Source organism: Cryptococcus depauperatus, chromosome 1, assembly GCF_001720195.1.
Source record: "Cryptococcus depauperatus CBS 7841 chromosome 1, complete sequence".
NCBI classification, from domain to species: domain Eukaryota; kingdom Fungi; phylum Basidiomycota; class Tremellomycetes; order Tremellales; family Cryptococcaceae; genus Cryptococcus; species Cryptococcus depauperatus.
Window position 1 is genome coordinate 1,295,924 of NC_089468.1, and position 17,848 is coordinate 1,313,771.

Consider the following 17,848-nt stretch of genomic DNA (forward strand, 5'->3'; position numbering starts at 1 on the left):
ATCTCAGTAGTTATATATGAGATTTCCGATACGATTATTCCGTACAGCGACAAGGATAAAGAGAATGACCCCGCCTCTACATCTCAACGACACGGAAACCGCTTTTGTCACTCTTCTAGACAGCTTTGCAAAACAGCAGGACCCTCCAGTAGAATGTCGAATAGCAGGCGGCTGGGTCAGAGATAAAGTCAGTTTTGCTTGTAGGAAACATGGCTTACAATGTAGCTTCTATCTCTTCCCTCTTCAGACCTTGATATTGCTCTGTCTATCCCATCTGGTCACGGGTTTGCAGTTAACTTTGTTGACTTTCTCAAAACCAAAAATATACCGACCGGGTCTGTAGGAAAGGTTGTGGCCAACCCAGATCAGAGCAAGCATCTAGAGACTGGTACAACACGGATAATGGGGCTAGAATGTGACTTTGTAGGGCTGCGAAGCGAAACGTACGCGGAGAGTCGTATTCCACAGGTGGTAGGTGTACTACAAAATATAATGATATTGACATTTAGAAATCAGGTACACCTCTTGAGGATGCGTCCCGCAGAGACCTTACAATCAATGCGCTCTTCTACAATGTTCATACCAAACAGGTGGAAGATTACACTGAGAGAGGTCTTTCAGATTTAGAAAGCAAAATTGCCCGAACACCTCTTGCGCCTCGTCAGACGTTCCACGATGACCCTCTTCGTATCATACGATGTGTCCGGTTCGCGAGCCGTTTTGATTTAACCATTGCTCCAGAAGTTGTGGAAGTGATTCGGCAGGAAGATGTCAAAGTGAGTATGAACCAATATATTACCGGCTAACAGTCAGGCCGGGATCCTGATCAAGGTCTCCAAAGAGCGTATAGGGATTGAGGTAACTAAAATGCTTCACCAAAACCCTTTTGAGGCCATGTGTTTGATTGATTCCTTGGGTTTACATCCCTACATTTTTAATTGCGATGTTGATCCTCCGCGACATGACGCTATTGCTTCTGCTCAAATCTTGAGACATTTGTTAAAAAGAGAAGATGTTGATGATGTTTTGTGGCTCGCCACGGCTGTCACTCCTTTCCGGGGCCTTACAGTAGAAAGAAAAGGGAAACATATACCAGCTTGTGTCGCCGTGATCAGTGAAGGCCTAAAAGTAAGCCGAGCAATGTAATCGAAGCCTTTGCTGAAATGTATTAGCTGTCAACTGAATTAAAATTGTCTGTCGCCAACCTGTTTGAGGCTGCGAAAAGAATAGATCCGGAAGCCACAAAAAGATCAGAAATTGGATCTTGCCTTCAACATCAGACTGTGCGTCCATGGCAGCGATCATTGACTTGGGCCATTGTCATGAATATCTTGCCTATATGGAAAGGGCATTGGAATAATGAAACCGAAATTGTGTATAATAGATATCAGAAATTTAGAGAGAGAATTGTCGCTCAGGGAATCGACGATGCTATTGATAAGCCATTGCTTCTGAACGTGAGTTTCATCCTGTCATCATCTGCTAAATTGCAGGGCAATGACATACAACGATTGCTTTCCATACCACCATCGTCCTTAATCACCACTATCAGGCAATCTCTCAACGCATGGCAGCTTGATAATCCAAATTCAAATAAAGCCGACTGCGAAGCTTGGTTGCAGGGTATGTGGGATGGCGAGGGTAGGGCTCACTGGGAGTTGAATTCGTCTGCCCCGATGCAAAACGGTAGAAAGCACCGGGATAACAAGGGAGAGAAGAGGAAGCGCTAGAAAGATTCATGACAGGTTTGAGTACCAGCAATATCCAGAATGCATATATTTCAGCCTGTTGCGAAAGTGAAAAGGTGATTTGCGATTTGCAAGGCGTGAACGGCAGTGCATTAAAGCCAATAATTTGCTCCGCTTTGTCGCTGTTAGGCACGCGACAAACATTAATTAGGTGCGCGAATCATTTTCAATCTGAAAAGTTACCTTTTTTATATTTCCATCTTGAAGATATCACAATTTTCCACATTCAATTCATCAACAATTATGGGCGCAAAAGCACAAATACTTCGAGACATTAGAAAGAGGTTATCCGCTGAGCAAATGGAGGTGCAGAGAAGAGCATTCCTCTTTGTGGCAAGAAATACAACCTTGCCTGCGCCTGTCCGCCACAAGGCGCAGCTTGGTCTCAACGCTCTGAATGGAGGAGAAGGACGAATGGGTGCAGTAAAGAACCGGTGCTTGGAAACAGGAAGAGGTAGAGGTAAATCTGAATCCTTTGTCATTAGTTAAAATCAGATCTGACCTTGTTGCCAGGTGTTCTGTCAAAGTTCGGTCTTTGTCGGGTAAGCGTCCACTGTATCTTAATATGCTGACCAGGTAGTTCCAATTTCGATTAAAAGCATTAAAAGGGGAGCTTCCAGGTGTCCACAAAGCGAGCTGGTAGATGCATGCAGTATTGTGTATCGTTCTGTGTAATCCGACGAGTAACAGGCTCAGCTCACAAATTGTTTTTTCTTCACAAATCGTTTTATTGTTCTTTTCCTGTCATATCCGATTCAGCAGAAACGAGACAAAGAGGGGCCAAATAAACCACCGATTAGTATCATTGTACCATAGTACAGGGGTCAAGATGAGCTAACACTGCTCAAAAGGTTGATGTTCCTCTTAAGCTTAAGCACACCTTCAATCACGAACATGGAAGTTTGAAGATGAAAGTTGGCCACGTTCTCATACGCGACTCACCAGGATTATGATATTGTATGTCTTTTGAAAGGGAGATCTGATACAAGCATTCAGAGGCGTACTTTTCATTAGCCCTGTCATCAATATTACGAAGATGTAATACAGCTTGGAGTTTTCAACTAGCCAATGGCCACCAGGTCTTTCTTGAAAAGAACCCTCTGTAGTTAGATGGGAGGGGCTACATCAATACACATCCATGATAATACGGAAGGCACCTAAATAGAAAGTAGTGATATACTCATCCACATATTATTGGCATGGCACTGTTCGACAGCATCCATTTCAACGCCTCTTGGTTGAGCTTGTCTCTTGACGAGATTGACTTCGGGTACGCTTTAACAGTGGTAATTCTGTGACTTCCAATACTGGTTTTCTTGCTTCTAAAACGGTTGTTTTACTTTCATTTGATTCTATCATGATAGCTTCAACTTTTGCTTCTTTCTTTATCCTCAAGGTCGGCTTGGAGAGATCGGCTGCGAACATTACAGCTTGACACCATCCTCCCATTTGGAAGCCCCATTGTTTCTCTAAGAACACCTGTGTCTCGTCATACCACTGCTTCGACATGTTCTTGCTCTTTAATCGTGAAGGGAATGAAGGATATCGCGCAGCAATGTTTGCCACATGAGTGTCGATAGGTATGACCGACGGCTATATATGACGCAACAGTGGCGGGTACATGAGCTGTGAGTTTTGTAATCGTCCAAGCGGCTCTGAACATACCTTATCCAAACACATTAGCATCACACAATCTGCCACTTTTCGTCCTACACCTTTTAAAGCCATAAGATTATTCCGGACTTCTGCGATATCCGCAGCCCTCCATTTTTCAAGACCAGCTTCTATACCGCCTTCCAGAGTTCCAAATGTGTTTCGTAACGACTGTAGAGACGACTCAATGAACGAGGCGCGATATCCGAAACCTATCTCACGTAGTGTTGACTCCAGTGTCGTTGAAGGCAAACGATGGGGAGGAGGAAATAGATGGTAAATCACCGCACCCAAGCCTAAAGGATGTTCCAAGCTGAGCAGAGGCTCTGAGAATGCTTGAGAAAACCGGTGCAATAGTGATGTTATGCGGGGTATATGGTTATTGGTCGAAGTAATAAAGCTGGATGATCAGCTCAAGACTTATCAAAGAGACTCACGCGATAAGGCATTCCCAAGGATCCTGCCGAAGCACGCGGACACCAGTCGACTTATCGTGAAGCTCTATACGCCCAAATAGGTATGGATCTTGGTTGCGCCATTTTAAATACAGCGCTTCCAGGTCGGGGAATCTTTCCAGCTGGAAATAGTCGTTGATCCACCGGTTTGTAATGGAATTGTCTTTATCAAAATTAGGTGATACTGTATCAGGATATATTGCAGTGTAGTAAATCCTGGCTGCAGACTGACGCAGACAAACAACCCGTGGGGGGTTATCGATAGCTCTGGAATACTCCTCTGTCGGTAGCGTAGGGTCGATATTAGTAACGAAGGATTGAAGAGGCAGCCTGTGCCAGAGGAAGGATTGTCCCACTGGAAGAGTATTCGCTAAAGTAAGGTTGCTAGGGCTGAGTGGAATCGAGCTCCATTCAGAGGGAAAGAGAGGCCTCCGAAGCATACTTTATGTTACAACTTGCAACTAATCCGAAAGAAATAGGTGTATGGGCGGAATCAAATTTCTTGATAGTTGAAGTGTTGCGTCGCAAATTGTTCAATTCATATTTAACACTCTCCATTTGTATCATTCACTTGTAAAATGAATAGCGACAACTTGGCTATAACCCTTGACCGCCTGAAGTTCTATGTACGCGATGCAGCGCTCACAATTACGCAAGTATGTATCCAAAGTTCCAAGTACATCCGTAGTATCTCATGAAAGCAATTGTAGTGTATCTGCAAGCCGTTAGTATCTCGACTGCATTCTCTCACTAATAATTTAGAGACGCTACTCTCAAGATCAATGGGCGACAATACAAAGTCGAGAAGCTGCTTGGAGAAGGAGGATTTTCATTTGTCTACTTGGTTCGCGACTTGTCTTCAGACAGGTTGTACGCATTGAAAAAGATTCTTGTAACATCTGGGCAGGAAGGAGTGAAAGAGGCTATGAGGGAAGTTGAGGCATACAGACGTTTTCAACATCCAAACATAATACGAATTCTTGGTTCTGCAGTTGTTCAAGACGAATCAGGAGAAGGTACAATCATTTATCTGTCAGTTTAAGCTTTCTGAAATACTCTTGCCTTGACTGAACATACTCAAGATTCCTTCCATACTACTCCCGTGGTAACCTTCAAAACGCAATGGGTGCGGCGTCTGTCACTGGCAACCGTATGTCTGAACGCAAAATACTAGAGCTCTTTCACGGAACTTGCTTGGCGTAAGTTCAACATCTGATTCAATGGATTTTGGCAATGTCCTGACAATGGTTCCAACACATTTCAGCGTTCGAGCTATGCATCATTATCGCCTTCCAAAAGTTCCAGCCACATATCCTCCAACTCAAGAAGACAACTCCATAGTTGGCGAAATGGTATTTGAGCACGATGAAGAATTGTTTAATAGCGACCAAGGTGAACTTGTACCTTATGCTCATCGTGACATCAAGCCTGCGTATGTTTATCAATTAGAAGGGATCGTTTATATCAATATGTTACAGGAACGTCATGATAGACGATGATGGAAAGCCGATTTTAATGGATTTCGGATCCACTATCAAGTAGGTCGAATTTGCGTGATTAAAACTGACAGGCAGAGCTCGCATCAATGTGGAGACCCGGCAACAGGCACTCTTAGAACAAGTGTGTAGATAACGACCATAGCTCGGCTGACAAGTAGGATATTGCTAGTGAACATTCTTCTATGCCATACCGAGCACCCGAATTATTCGATGTCAAAACTGGAATAATGCTTGATGAAAAATGCGACATCTGGGCAAGTCCAGAACAGGGCTTGCGCTGCATGAGCTATGGCTGACCACATTCGCCAGTCTCTCGGGTGTACCCTCTACGCTGTTGTTTATGGCCACTCACCCTTTGAAGTCGAAGGTCAATCCATTGCTATGGCGGCTGGAAGTGGTAGATACCGCCACCCTGAGGGATGTTCTCAAAAAATCGTACATCTCATAGATAGTATGCTTGTCGTGGAGCCAGAGCAACGGCCAGACATACAAAAGGTAAATTCCAGTGATCCATCCCAAGATTTGACCAACATTATTATGTACAGGTCATCGATATAACCGAAGAGCTTCTCAAGGAGCCGTAGCCTGTCTTCGTGATGTGGCTCGCATGACTTCCAACATTCTCATTCTTTCCGCCGCCATACGCTGATATATGTATCTCCTTACATGCTCCGTCGAGGGTGGTCGCGTCGGCCAAGGTGAAGGCGAAGCCATTATGGGGATTGCGTTTGCTTTTGTATCTTGAAGAGTAAAAATCGTTGGAGGGTATGCACCGATCCTTGGCTGCAAGCATACGCATATTAGATAACTATTAAATCTGATTGGGTATTGAGCTCACCGGTACCAAATGATAAGGTTGCATAGCATTCCATTTGCTCCACATGAAGCCTGATGGTACATTCGACGGCCTGTAAAGAGGATGAAACGGGGGTGGTGGAGAATATCTTGGTCTGGATGGATACCGAGAGGAGGCATATGTAAACAGCGGATGCTTATGAGGCATGGAATTGGATCGCAATGGGACAGTATTGGTTGGTTGATGTGGTGGAGGCGGCGGTTGATGAGCTGAGGCAAAGACACCTTCCTCCATGATTTCTTCAAAGCATCCTCCACGTATCCGAGACAGTTTCCTATCGTACATCACTTTCTCTTCGACATCCGACAACACCTCGTATGCCTCTGATATGCATGAGTCAAATCAGGCCAATTTCTCTGGTTTGTGTCCATGCGAACACTCACCCTGCACAAGTTGAAATTCTTCCTTTGCTGAGGGATCATCTGGCCGTTTATCTGGGTGGCACTGGGCAGCTGCTCTGAGATAGGCCTTTCGTACTTGCGAATTGTACTGTCATTACTCGGCCTACAGGCTCAAGAGTACCATTTACTCACTCTCCACAGGTCCTGCATCCTCCTCGATTCCCAAAATGTCGTAGTAAGTTGGAACCAATTGGGTCATGTCGCAACCCGTGATAATCTCTTGAGGGGATAAGCCAGATGTCACAACATGAGAGAGACGTGTTGTGGTGTTGTAGATGCAATAGAAATGATGAAGATGCAATGAAGGACGGAAAAAACGTGTCTATTATACTGAGGCCCTAGGCCTGACCAAACACAATACACAGGGCTTAGAGGGCAACTCTCCGTTTTAGTGGTCCTTTTAGTTTTTAAATTCTCAGCAGGAATTTTTAAACTCCTCCTTTGGACCGGGCAAACGGAAGAATGCTTGCACATTGAGGATGACTGTAAAGGAAATCAGACATGCATGGGTGTTAACACAAAATATGGATACGCTAGTTATGGAAATCATTCTAAACTTTAGATGTTGGTGAACCAAGTTATTTGGGTTCTTCCCATATGAAAGAGCGAGCATCCCTAGGAGCGCTACCATATTGGGATTGAGAATTCTTTCTATTTATCTCAATCTCATTTCGTAGCTGTTGCCACATTTGAGTATTACGTATATCATCAAAGCGTTACTCACCTCTTGATTCTCGCGCTCCAGTCGATCAGTTCGAGACTTGCAATCCTTTAACAGCTCGATATACATGGACAGGTCAATCTTTTGCAATGGCTGAGAGGCAGAGTTGCACTTGGGTGGATGAGATTCAGTAGACGAGGGTGAGAGAGGTGTACTTGAGCTACGAAAGATAGATCAGAACAAGTCGTGCCTCTGTTACGTTTTATTGATTCACTTAATCACATCGTTCTTTCTGGCATTTTCTTGGCGACTGGCCTGTAGCAGATGCTCCAACTAAAAGTCAGTAGACTCTCTTGTTTGTCGTGACCCACTTCGAAACATTTGGATCTCCAGGTCTCCATTCTCTCTTCTGCATCCTTACATCGTTGTAGGTCCTGATCCCTGGTAAAGTCAGTCCTTCTATCTCGACATGTAAGAATAAAATGACCAAAGGCGCTGAGATTCCGTTAACTGTTTGATTCTTATCTCATAATCGTTGATATGGCGAATTTTTGGTTGAGCTTCCATAATTTGATTTTGAAGCTTGGATCTCCTATTTCATATTAGCCAAAAATTAGATTTTTTCAACTTACTCATTCTTTACTTCAGAAAGTTCCCGTTGTTGATTTCTGACAACAGTTCTAATCTCATCCAATTCCCCGCGAATGCGGGCGGCTTCGGTCTGCCAAGTTGCTTTCTCGCTTCTGAAAGAAGAAACCTTATCATGTTGTTGGGCAGCCCACTTTGAATGTCTCTGTTGGGCAAGTGAGGCGTCACAGCGGGCCAGAGAAAGCTGCTCAGTCAGCGCTGTGATCTGTTTCGCTTGTTCTTTCAATCGATTGACCTGATTGTAAGGTGAGTCTTTTAATCAGACGCGAAGCAATAGGGTCTTACAAAACTATGAATTTCTGCTTCGTCATTGTTCAAACGTAGACAGCTCTTGTGAAGACGGCCTATATCTATTTTTGACTTTAGTCATGATATCGTTAAATTTTTAGATTCTAAAACTGACGATGGAGATACTGTTTTTGAATCCGTGACGTGAAACGAGCTTCCATTCGCAAAAACTCGTTCTCTTTCTGGAGCTGCCCTTCACTGGTGGTCACATCCATTGGAAGCATCATAAAGGGATCCTCGTCCACCAGGCTGAGTTGAGATGCATCATTTTGGTCGGCATTGGCCAAAGCACGGGATCGTGCCGTGAACTCTGATGCATTCACCTTGTCCCATCGCTTGTCATCACCCAATTCAGCGCTAGACGTAAAGAGAACAAGTGAAGGGTGTAACCGGAAATCACGAATTAAAGGCTCAATCCTTGTTGCAAGTATTCTTGGTGCCCATATTTTTGTCCATTCAACCGCGTAAAACTGTTCGACGTTCTTGCCCTGAATATAAGCTGCAGGGTCTCGCACAAAAGCAATGACATTTGAAGGCCAGGCGCCATACAAAGTGATGAGATATGATTGGGTTACTGTATGCGGTTCAAAAGCAGCTGGCGGAGGAACAGTAGATTCCATCGTTGATGTTGCGACCCTCCAATTGAGTTTGGAATTCGGAGAAGCGGTTCGAGTGAATTCATCGCCGCCAACAGCTTCGCCATCGATGAATGGTCTATCTCTCCACATTATGGCTCGACCAAGAACAATTGCCATGAGAGGCACTTTGGGTGTGATTGACAGTGGAGTATGGGGTATCGCTTCCATTAACAACCTCAGGCTGAGGCCGAATAGATAATTGCTAGTATCAAGTATCAAGCTGTGAAGAAGCTTCTCAGTAAAACGATGTTCCGCTAATTGTTGCATGTAAGTAGATGAACTAGTATCGGTTGGATTGTAAGGGAGGTCTAAAAGGACATCAATCAAGAGTTGTACCATTGATGTTCGTGATAAAGGGTCGTAGTATACCGTAAGACAAGAATCAAGGAGACACTAACATCATTGATCAGAAATTTGTACGTCGATTTGGATTACTTACACCAAAGTTACGTTTTCCCCATGTAACCAGTGCCGCCTTTAGTCTACTATTTGGATGCGAAACCTCACGAAGTTGATTGAGCCAGTGTTCCGTAGAAAAGACACCAGAAGACAACCCAGAGCCAAGGTAGTCGATAATATCATTCTCGCCTTTTTCGCTTGATATTCTTGGGTTTTTGGCCCATTTCAGGCCGTAAGGTCCGAATTCGGCTTGTGGAGGGAGTAGTGTTGCTGCTTGAAGGACTGTATGTAAGGCTTTGGCTGATTCATTACTCTCGGAGATAATCTTGAGAAGAGAATTCGTATAGGCAGCCTGTTCTTGAATAGGAACCTTGAAGGAATGAGAAATGTCTTCGGGGAAAGTCAGAAGGTATTGAAAAACTATTGAAAGGTTTTCAGCAAATGGTAGTATGACCCGCTAAGGCTAATGGCATGTAGAAGGTGTTTCTCACATTCGTTCATATCTTGAGAGATTCCCCGACACTGTTGCAGCCCTGGTAATCTTTTCCTTATTTCTCTCCTCTTTTCTTATTTAGTTGTGATTGATACAGCTACAAGAAAGTTTCTGTCACTAACTATCAATAATAGCGATATCTCTTCAAAATAAGTCGTGGTCATGAATATCGGACAATGCCGCACCACTTATTGTTGGCACGCCTGATTGTAAAAGGCATCCAACAGGCTTGTCTAATTTTGACCGCCAGACTCAAAATTAAAATCTGGACTTTTAATTATTTTTCAAAACACTGTTATTTTGATGTTTTCCCTTTCACGTAAATAGCAGAATGCTGAGAGCTATCCACTCCCACTACTACAACTTTTGCTTGAATATACTGCGCCGCAATTCTGTTTCATAACGACATATCACGTTAACTCAAACTATCAGCAATCGTTTTACATTCATGCCTTCGCATTTCAATTTTTTGTTATGTGAACTATGAAGATCGACTGACTTCAAGGAGAGTGAGATTCATTTGGTAAACAAAGTCTTCATATTTGATCTGCCTGGGACATTTGCAGCGTCTTCCTTGACTTTTATTAGGGAAAGCCTAGTCAACAGGTTAACGAAGCAAGTCGGGTACGTCAAATATCTCAAGGATACAGGTTGACTTAATAGTATAGCCTTGAAAGATTTATAAAATTATGCCTTAACTACATTTTTATTCGACTAAAATTCTCAAGAATATTGCTGGGTCTATCTGATGTCTATCGAGTGGCCATGCAATTCCTTCTTACGCTTAACGGATGACAAGTTACTGAACCACGGGTACATTATTCGATCATAGCCTAGCCAGGGCTTCTCAGAACCACAACAGCAAGCATGATCAGAAACAATTAGCCACGCGGACTTGAAAGTATCAATTCTTAGACCAAGCTTGTGTAAAGCCGCGTTAAAACAGATAGCGTTGTTTAGCGATGAAGTGCATCCTACTGCATTGTAAGCTCTCAAAACACTATGTTACAGTCCCCATCTTTCATCATGATGCTCTACATTGGAATATCGTTGACCAGGCGTATGCCCCACCGGCCTTTTTGCTTAAGAGAATACCTCCACGCTGTATAAATTACTCGACATCTGTCAGCTTTTGCTCAGAGATGTCAAGGAACTTGACGTACCCTGCTAACACTCTTTGGACTTATCGCTTGTGATAAGGAGTGGTCATGGCGTAGTCTTCCGAGACGTGGCAGACTTCCTCTCAATGATAAGGACCAGAGGAAAGCCATGTTATGTATTGGAAAGAACTTCAAGGCGACTTGAGGCAAAATATGGAATGAAGCAGGAGTGATTTTTACATTCCGACTTTTGGCCGCAAAGCCCAACTTTTATTCTCCAGCTGCGAGCGAAGTCATTATACATACATTGATAATTATCAAGAGGTTTGCTCGAACTGAGTATAATATCTTTTGGGACTAAAAATGAGCCACTTTTACTGACAAGAATTCTAATGAGCTTAAAGATAGAGAAAGATTTTTAAGTCATCCGCCCGACAAGTTAAAAACACTATTCTGCATATGTGCAGTTTGTCAAGCATAAGAAGGGCTGGCGTTAGGTAGCTTGGAATGCCATGAGGTACAACTTCAGATTTCACTCTCATGTTTTGAGGTCAAATAGCTCTGATGCCAACGACGTGTTGTTGAGTCTCCGCCAAAGTTAACAGCGAGACTTATGCGAAAGAAATCTTGATCAAGCGGATGAGTTGATATATCGAGGAACTCGTCAAGGAAGGAAAAGGGTATGTATTGTAGAAGTCAATGCTCCATGTCACAACAGTCAGATTTGCAATGACTTGAGGGGTATATATGTAATTTCCAGATTGAAACAGCTATTTTCTTCTGTAGGGCTTGAAATCACTGTGACTGTTTTGAAATGCTATCAAATGAAAACATTCACGTCCCAAAAACAGAAAAAAATACTTGAGCTGCTGCAGGGACAGATCATGGCACCACAGAATGCGATTTCCTAGAAGACCATTAGGTAGATAATAGAAGATATCTGAGCGAAAGAGAGCAGTCATGATGGATAAGGGTATACGCAGCTAGTCAAGGTCATAGCTAGATTTTACAGGATTGAGTTCGAACATTTTGGTAGCATTCAATATCGTAAATAGTGAACAATGAAGCAGAAAAGAATAGAGTATAGACAAGGAAATGTAAAAACGTGTAGGGAGATTTTGTCATGAATATTACCAATAATTAAGATCCACGCTCTGTACCAAAAGGTCACAATAATGCAATCTACGTTGCATTATTATTGTTTGGCTATATTCCATGGAATAATTCCAAGGTTCTGACAGATACGCTCAAAAATACGTTTACCTCTGCCGATTTGCTGAAGCATTTCGATCCGAATCTTCAGTCTGTGTGTCAAGACTGGGTCACTCGGGTGGTTACAGTGGTTATGCCCTTGGGACGAGATACTACTTAGTAGTTAGGATATGAAATATAGAGACAGAAAGCTAGATTCATTCTCTGGGGTTGTGTCTCTGGGTTGTCTATCCTTATATACATCTTCTCCTGTCCAGTGTATCCAACCCAACACACAACCTCCACCATCCTTGCTTGCTGTGTTCCTGACATTCTCCCCCTCCTAGGACGGCTTCTGTGAAGTCGTATGAAGTGTTGATTGAATAATGAAGATTCATTGAAGAGAGAGATGAAGAAGATGTAATATATTCGCGGAGACAGAGAATGGCTATTGATAATGGATTACGTAAGGGAGTCGGAAGTAAGACGCGTCGAAATGATTGTGGCAAGAGTTTTCTTTTCTCCTTTTTTAATTCATCTTCTTTTATTTTATTTTCCTAGGGTGGATAGTCAACGTTCTAAAATGGTTATAAAGAAAGTAAAGACTCAACCGGATTCTATCGATCGTCTTGATGGACGGAGAGGTCTTCCGTAATGCGAGGTGGGTCCAGTGTGGGTTCGTCTTCTGGCTGATGCTCAATAAGTTCTAGTACCCAGCCTTTTCATCCTCGTGGTATTTTCGGATGACTCGCTTTCGATTTGGTTGGCGTGCTCAAAATTCCCAGGCCAATTCCCTGGCCAATTCCTCTCAACGGTCATCTCCTTGGGCTTGGTTGAGAGAAATCCAGGAGTTGTCGGTTTGTGGTTTACCGAGCCATTTTACCAAGAATTCTTTGTTGTTCTGGGCGGACTGTCTGTCGTCAAGCACGGCCGCAATTTCAAGCAACCTAGGAGCAACTATCATCGTAGGAATGGTATCTATAGGCGGAACAAAACTCGCCGGAGTTGTTTTATCTGCAGAGGACTGGCCAAAGTCCCGACTCTCCCTCTCCACGAAGCGCCAGAGGGCTGTTGCAGGTAGCACGGGATGTATGCGCATGTGTTGGAGAAGTTTGAGACGGAAGGCGTTGTCGTTGACCTGTTGGAGGATCTTGAAGGGACCTATCCAACGGTGGTCTAGCTTCTTCGACGGGCGAACCGTATGAAGATTCTTGGTACTTAGCAATACGAGGTCATCCACCTTGAATGGCACAGGTGAGCGTTTCTTGTCGTAGTGCTTCTTCCAAATCGTTTGTTGCTGACCAAGTTGTAACCGTAGGTATCGATGCAACTTCTTGATCTCTTGTGCTCGGTCGATTGCGGCTGGAGACACACGATGAAGCCTTTGAGCTTCCAGGTCAAACAGGGACAGGGTTGGCTCATAACCAGTCAAAGCTCTAAGAGGCGATATTCCGGTAGAAGCCCTCACGTGGCTGTTATAGCATAGCTCGGCGTGAGCCAGCAGAGAAGTGTCATGATACCAACAATTAAATAATAAGCACTCGGACCAAAAGATCACAATAATGCAAGTGAAATTGCATCATTATTTGTTGGCTATATCCCCTGTAATACCCAGAGTATTATACTTGTCATTGTCGAAAGGTTCACGAAGATGGCCGTATTCGCCCCCACGACGTCACGAATCACCTCCGCCGAATTCTCTGACATTTTCTTTAGAGTTGTCTATTGTCGATATGGTCTTCCGGAGACCTTGACGACCGACCGCGGAAAGGAATTCGACGCTAGCTTCTGGCAGACGTTAGCTCAAATCATGGGAGTCAATCACCGGATGTCTACCTCTTACCACCCGCAAACAGACGGTCAAACGGAGATCGTCAACCAATGGCTGGAACAATATCTGAGACTGTACGTCGACACAGCTCAATCCAACTGGACTACTTGTAATAACTGGGCACTAGGATGACCCGGAGAAGAGGAGATAAGAGTAGGAGAGAACAGGAAGGTGTCTCTGACTTGCGACTATGGTAGAAGGGAAAAGGTGCGTTATTGTAATGAATACAGTTATGTAAGAATACCAAATAACTCGCATCCTAGTTCCTGTATCTGTGTATTGGGTTATTGTATTTGACTTGTGTATAGCATAGCATAGCTTGGACTTTACATATATATAAACAGGAAGTCTTAGACTTACCTTTTCCCTAGAGATGTTTCATACGTCCACATCACTATTGTCTTGTTCCATCTATCTCGTCTCATCACCTTGTCCAAGTACCGAGAACACAGTCAGAGACACCACCCAAATATCCTAAGAGGATCCTCGGTACCAGGATCCTGACAGTTATGTGTAATGAATATCAAGGTTAAGTATCCTTGTTATATTATTGAGAGCTAATTAACTAATTAACTACTTGTAAGATAACTCGCATTCTTTCCTGCACCTGTGTATTGGGTCTTTGTATTTGACTTGTGTATAGTATAGCACAGCTTAGATTTTACATAGATATAAATAAGTAGTCTTAGACTTACCTTTTCCCCAGAGAAGTATCAATTTTCTCACCTTGAAAATAAACAATCCAAGTCTCTAAATCTCCCAAGTCTTACTACTCCTATCTACCAGTCAGAGGCACTCTCCTCTAATAATCTAGCGGTCAGCCCTTCCTAGCGGTATTCTGATATTATGATTGATAGTTGTGTTGAGATCTACTTGTGATACATCTGAGGAGAAGACTATGAAATGTTCTATCTTATATATATATTTTACAACTGTGTAACGAAAATAAGTACATAACAGGATAAACCAACTTTGCAAACAGCAAGGCAAACCTGACCGAATGAAACATTAGTTGCGTACCTCAAATAAGAAAGTCACAGCTTATCATTCATGACAGGAGTTCTCTCTCTAAGAGCGAAGTCCTCTGAACCTTTGACAATGGATTAGTTGGTTCTCTTGGACTTATGTTTCTTTGTCGGAAAATGGTGATGAGAATTCCTATTCTCTTTTTGGAATTTCTTGAAGGCAGTTGTAAGGTGGATTCCCACTCAAGGCTCCCATGAATTGTGTTCACTCGAGAAGTCTTTCCATTGCACCAAGTACTCACAATTGTTTGACTTTGTGTTGACGCGAGAGCCGAGAATCCTATCTACCCACCACCACTGTTCGCCTTGAACTTCGATAGGCAGCGGCATATCTTATGTTTGAGACTCATGACCTGGGCGTAAAGGTTCAAGTAGGCTGACATGAAATACTGGGTGTTTTCCCATCGATGCTGGAAGATCTAGCTTGAAAGCTGGTGGCGATGGTGTAGTGCTAATGATCTTGAAGGGGCCTAGAAGACTTTGATCAAGCTTCGCCGAAGGGCAAAGCGAAGTAATATTATTTGCACTCAAGTAGACTTGATCACCTACCTTAAACACGGGTTGGCCTGTAGGCTTGGATATTTTCTTCCGATACTTGTCGTAATGCCGGGCTTGGTTGGCTTAGGTCTCTTTGAGGTTTGATACTAATTGTTCGTGGACGGCCTTCAACTTGTCAACTTGATCCTTGGCCGCTGGAACAGTGATAGTAGGAGAATCGCGGATAGAAGTAGAACTAGGCACAGCAGTTAGCGAAAATGGACTATACGGGTGGTACCCATGGTTATCCTCAAAAGGCGAGAGTTTGTCGAAGTATGGACCGAATTGTTGTAAGCAAACTCCGCTAGGTCGAGCATTGGAGACCAGTCATCCTGGTTGAAGTTGCAGAAGACCCGTAGAAATTGCTCCAGTATCTGGTTTACTCACTCTGTTTGTCCATCCGACTGGGAATGGAAAGCAGTCGAGAAGTTGGGTTTGGTTCCTAACCCATCGAGGAACGCTCGCCAGAAGTTGAAAGTGAATATCGTACCTCTATCTGAAACTATGTCAGCCGGTATACCAGGTAAACGCATTATGTTCTGTCGAAAGACCATCACCGAGTCGAAGCCTGACGATGTTGGGAGTTTTACGATGGCATCCATAGAAATAGAATGCTAGAGACGCGAAGGGATCAGTAAGGACTGTAGCGATCCATAAGGACGGTGCTGGGGGGGTTTTGTTACGTGCACATTTATGGCAACCTGCGACATATTTGTTAGTAAATGCTCTCATTCCGGAAAGAAGTAATATCTAGATAACAGGTCGAAAGTCTTGCTTTGACCGATATGTCCTGAAGCAGATGTATTGTAGGCTTGATAATATAAGTCGAGTTTTAATTGTTGGTTATCCGGAATATTCACTTTGTTAAAGAAGATTGTCTCATCTTGTAGAGAGGAGGCAATTTTGGTTGCAATGTCCAAAGTTCGCCTCTTGGGTGTGTTTTCGAGACAGGGGATTATATCTTGAACTACCAGGTCTTGTCATTGAAATGTTTCAATTTGAGTTTCCATATCTGAGCTGGTATTATCTACAATGGAGTCAATAGCAGCAAGGATGAACTGATATGGCTTCAGGAGTGTCCTAGGAGGTGCATCGGCAGCTCTAGTCCCCCCTGAAGGTCTTGACGGAACGTCAAGACATCCAGTTTGCCCATCTGAGCGCCAGAGCGGTAGATGATCTTGAAATTGAAATTGGTGAGTAACTCTGTCCATTGAGCCTGGCGACGATTTAGCACCTTGGAAGTTGTAAAGTACTCAAGGTTCTCGTGGTCTGTATAGACCGTGATCTCCTTTGCTCCTTCCAAATAAGCCCGCCAATGCTTAAAGGCTTCCACGATTGCCAGCATCTCCTTATCGTAGATCTCGTAGTTGAGTTCGGCTGGTTGAAGTTTTCGCGAGTAGAAAGCGACTGGATGTAGTCAATTTTGATCGTGTGGATGCGACAAGACGCCTGCTATGGCATAATCTGATGCATCCGTTTCAATCATGATAGGTTGATTCGTCATAAAGCGTGAAAGAATCGGAGCGAAAGTGATTGAATGTTTGAGAGATGTGAATGCCTGTAGTGCAGCATCCAGTCTATTCAAAAGGACATCCTTACGTAACAGTCTTGTCAAAGATGCTGCAATCTTGGAATAACTCTTTATAAATTGCCTGTAGAAATTAACAAACCCGAGAAATACCTGTATATCATGCACGCTCTTTGGTGCAGGCCAATTGCGCACTGCCTCCACCTTCTTCGGGTCCATCTCGACACCATCTTTCGATACGATGTAGCCCAGGAGGTCCACGTCTTGTTGAAAAGACGCGCATTTCTCCGCGTTTGCCCAAAGTGAATGTTTTTCTAATCTTTCTAATACTCGCATGACATGTTTTTCATGCTCTTTACGCGTTTTGCTAAAAAATAGAAGGCCATCGAGATATACGATCACTGACCGGTAAAGGAAATCTCGGAGAACATCGTTGATCAAATTCTGGAACGACGCTGGAGCATTAGTAAGTCCAAATGGCATTGCCTGGTACTCATAATGTCCATAGCGCGTCCTGAACGCAGTCTTTCATCCGTCGACTTGCTTGATGCGAATCAAGTTATACGCCTCACGAAGGTAGATCTTGGTAAACCATGGTGCCTCTTTGAGACGGTCGAGGGATTCTTGTATAAGGGGGAGTGGATATCGATTCTTCCTTATGATCTTGTTCAATTGACGATAGTCTACGCAGGGTCTTAGCGATCCGTCTGAATTTTTCATAAATAAGATCGGTGATCCCACCGGCCTGGTACTTGGCCTAATGAAGCCTTTCCGTAAGTTGTCTTTTAAGTATTCATCCAATGCCTTCAGTTCAACTTCTGATAAGCCGTAGATGGGACCGAACTTCGGTTCTGCACCGTCCTCGAGAGCAATAGCATGGCCCTAACGTCCATGATT

At 43.6% G+C, this 17,848-nt stretch overlaps 7 protein-coding genes across 7 annotated transcripts; 4 read left to right on the plus strand and 3 right to left on the minus strand.

The window, feature by feature from the left end:
• Positions 1–64: 64 nt before the first annotated feature.
• Positions 65–1,730, plus strand: L203_100486 (uncharacterized protein; the record flags this gene model as incomplete). The annotated part of the gene is made up of 5 exons (XM_066209945.1): positions 65–175; positions 226–423; positions 510–776; positions 832–1,128; positions 1,173–1,730. 5 exons carry the CDS (start codon positions 65–67, stop codon positions 1,728–1,730), a joined length of 1,431 nt encoding a protein of 476 aa, XP_066066042.1.
• A 261-nt stretch (positions 1,731–1,991) lies between these two features.
• On the plus strand, positions 1,992–2,701 carry L203_100487 (uncharacterized protein; the record flags this gene model as incomplete). Its single annotated transcript, XM_066209946.1, has 3 exons — positions 1,992–2,208; positions 2,262–2,290; positions 2,600–2,701. The coding sequence occupies 3 exons, from the start codon at positions 1,992–1,994 to the stop codon at positions 2,699–2,701; spliced, it is 348 nt and encodes a 115-aa protein (XP_066066043.1).
• Positions 2,702–2,972: 271 nt separating this feature from the next.
• Positions 2,973–4,296, minus strand: L203_100488 (uncharacterized protein; the record flags this gene model as incomplete). The annotated part of the gene is made up of 3 exons (XM_066209947.1): positions 2,973–3,341; positions 3,414–3,714; positions 3,839–4,296. The coding sequence occupies 3 exons, from the start codon at positions 4,294–4,296 to the stop codon at positions 2,973–2,975; spliced, it is 1,128 nt and encodes a 375-aa protein (XP_066066044.1).
• Positions 4,297–4,489: 193 nt separating this feature from the next.
• Positions 4,490–5,913, plus strand: L203_100489 (uncharacterized protein; the record flags this gene model as incomplete). Its single annotated transcript, XM_066209948.1, has 10 exons — positions 4,490–4,512; positions 4,567–4,580; positions 4,657–4,888; positions 4,939–5,055; positions 5,121–5,288; positions 5,335–5,394; positions 5,525–5,609; positions 5,665–5,790; positions 5,840–5,850; positions 5,901–5,913. 10 exons carry the CDS (start codon positions 4,490–4,492, stop codon positions 5,911–5,913), a joined length of 849 nt encoding a protein of 282 aa, XP_066066045.1.
• Positions 5,914–5,925: 12 nt separating this feature from the next.
• Positions 5,926–6,811, minus strand: L203_100490 (uncharacterized protein; the record flags this gene model as incomplete). The annotated part of the gene is made up of 4 exons (XM_066209949.1): positions 5,926–6,138; positions 6,194–6,534; positions 6,595–6,687; positions 6,745–6,811. The coding sequence occupies 4 exons, from the start codon at positions 6,809–6,811 to the stop codon at positions 5,926–5,928; spliced, it is 714 nt and encodes a 237-aa protein (XP_066066046.1).
• Positions 6,812–7,190: 379 nt separating this feature from the next.
• L203_100491 (uncharacterized protein) lies at positions 7,191–9,747 on the minus strand (the record flags this gene model as incomplete). Its single annotated transcript, XM_066209950.1, has 10 exons — positions 7,191–7,289; positions 7,337–7,493; positions 7,548–7,588; positions 7,645–7,714; positions 7,761–7,855; positions 7,917–8,156; positions 8,207–8,271; positions 8,325–9,240; positions 9,287–9,666; positions 9,738–9,747. The coding sequence occupies 10 exons, from the start codon at positions 9,745–9,747 to the stop codon at positions 7,191–7,193; spliced, it is 2,073 nt and encodes a 690-aa protein (XP_066066047.1).
• A 440-nt stretch (positions 9,748–10,187) lies between these two features.
• On the plus strand, positions 10,188–10,534 carry L203_100492 (uncharacterized protein; the record flags this gene model as incomplete). Its single annotated transcript, XM_066209951.1, has 3 exons — positions 10,188–10,215; positions 10,273–10,363; positions 10,408–10,534. The coding sequence occupies 3 exons, from the start codon at positions 10,188–10,190 to the stop codon at positions 10,532–10,534; spliced, it is 246 nt and encodes an 81-aa protein (XP_066066048.1).
• Between the last annotated feature and the right edge of the window lie 7,314 nt (positions 10,535–17,848).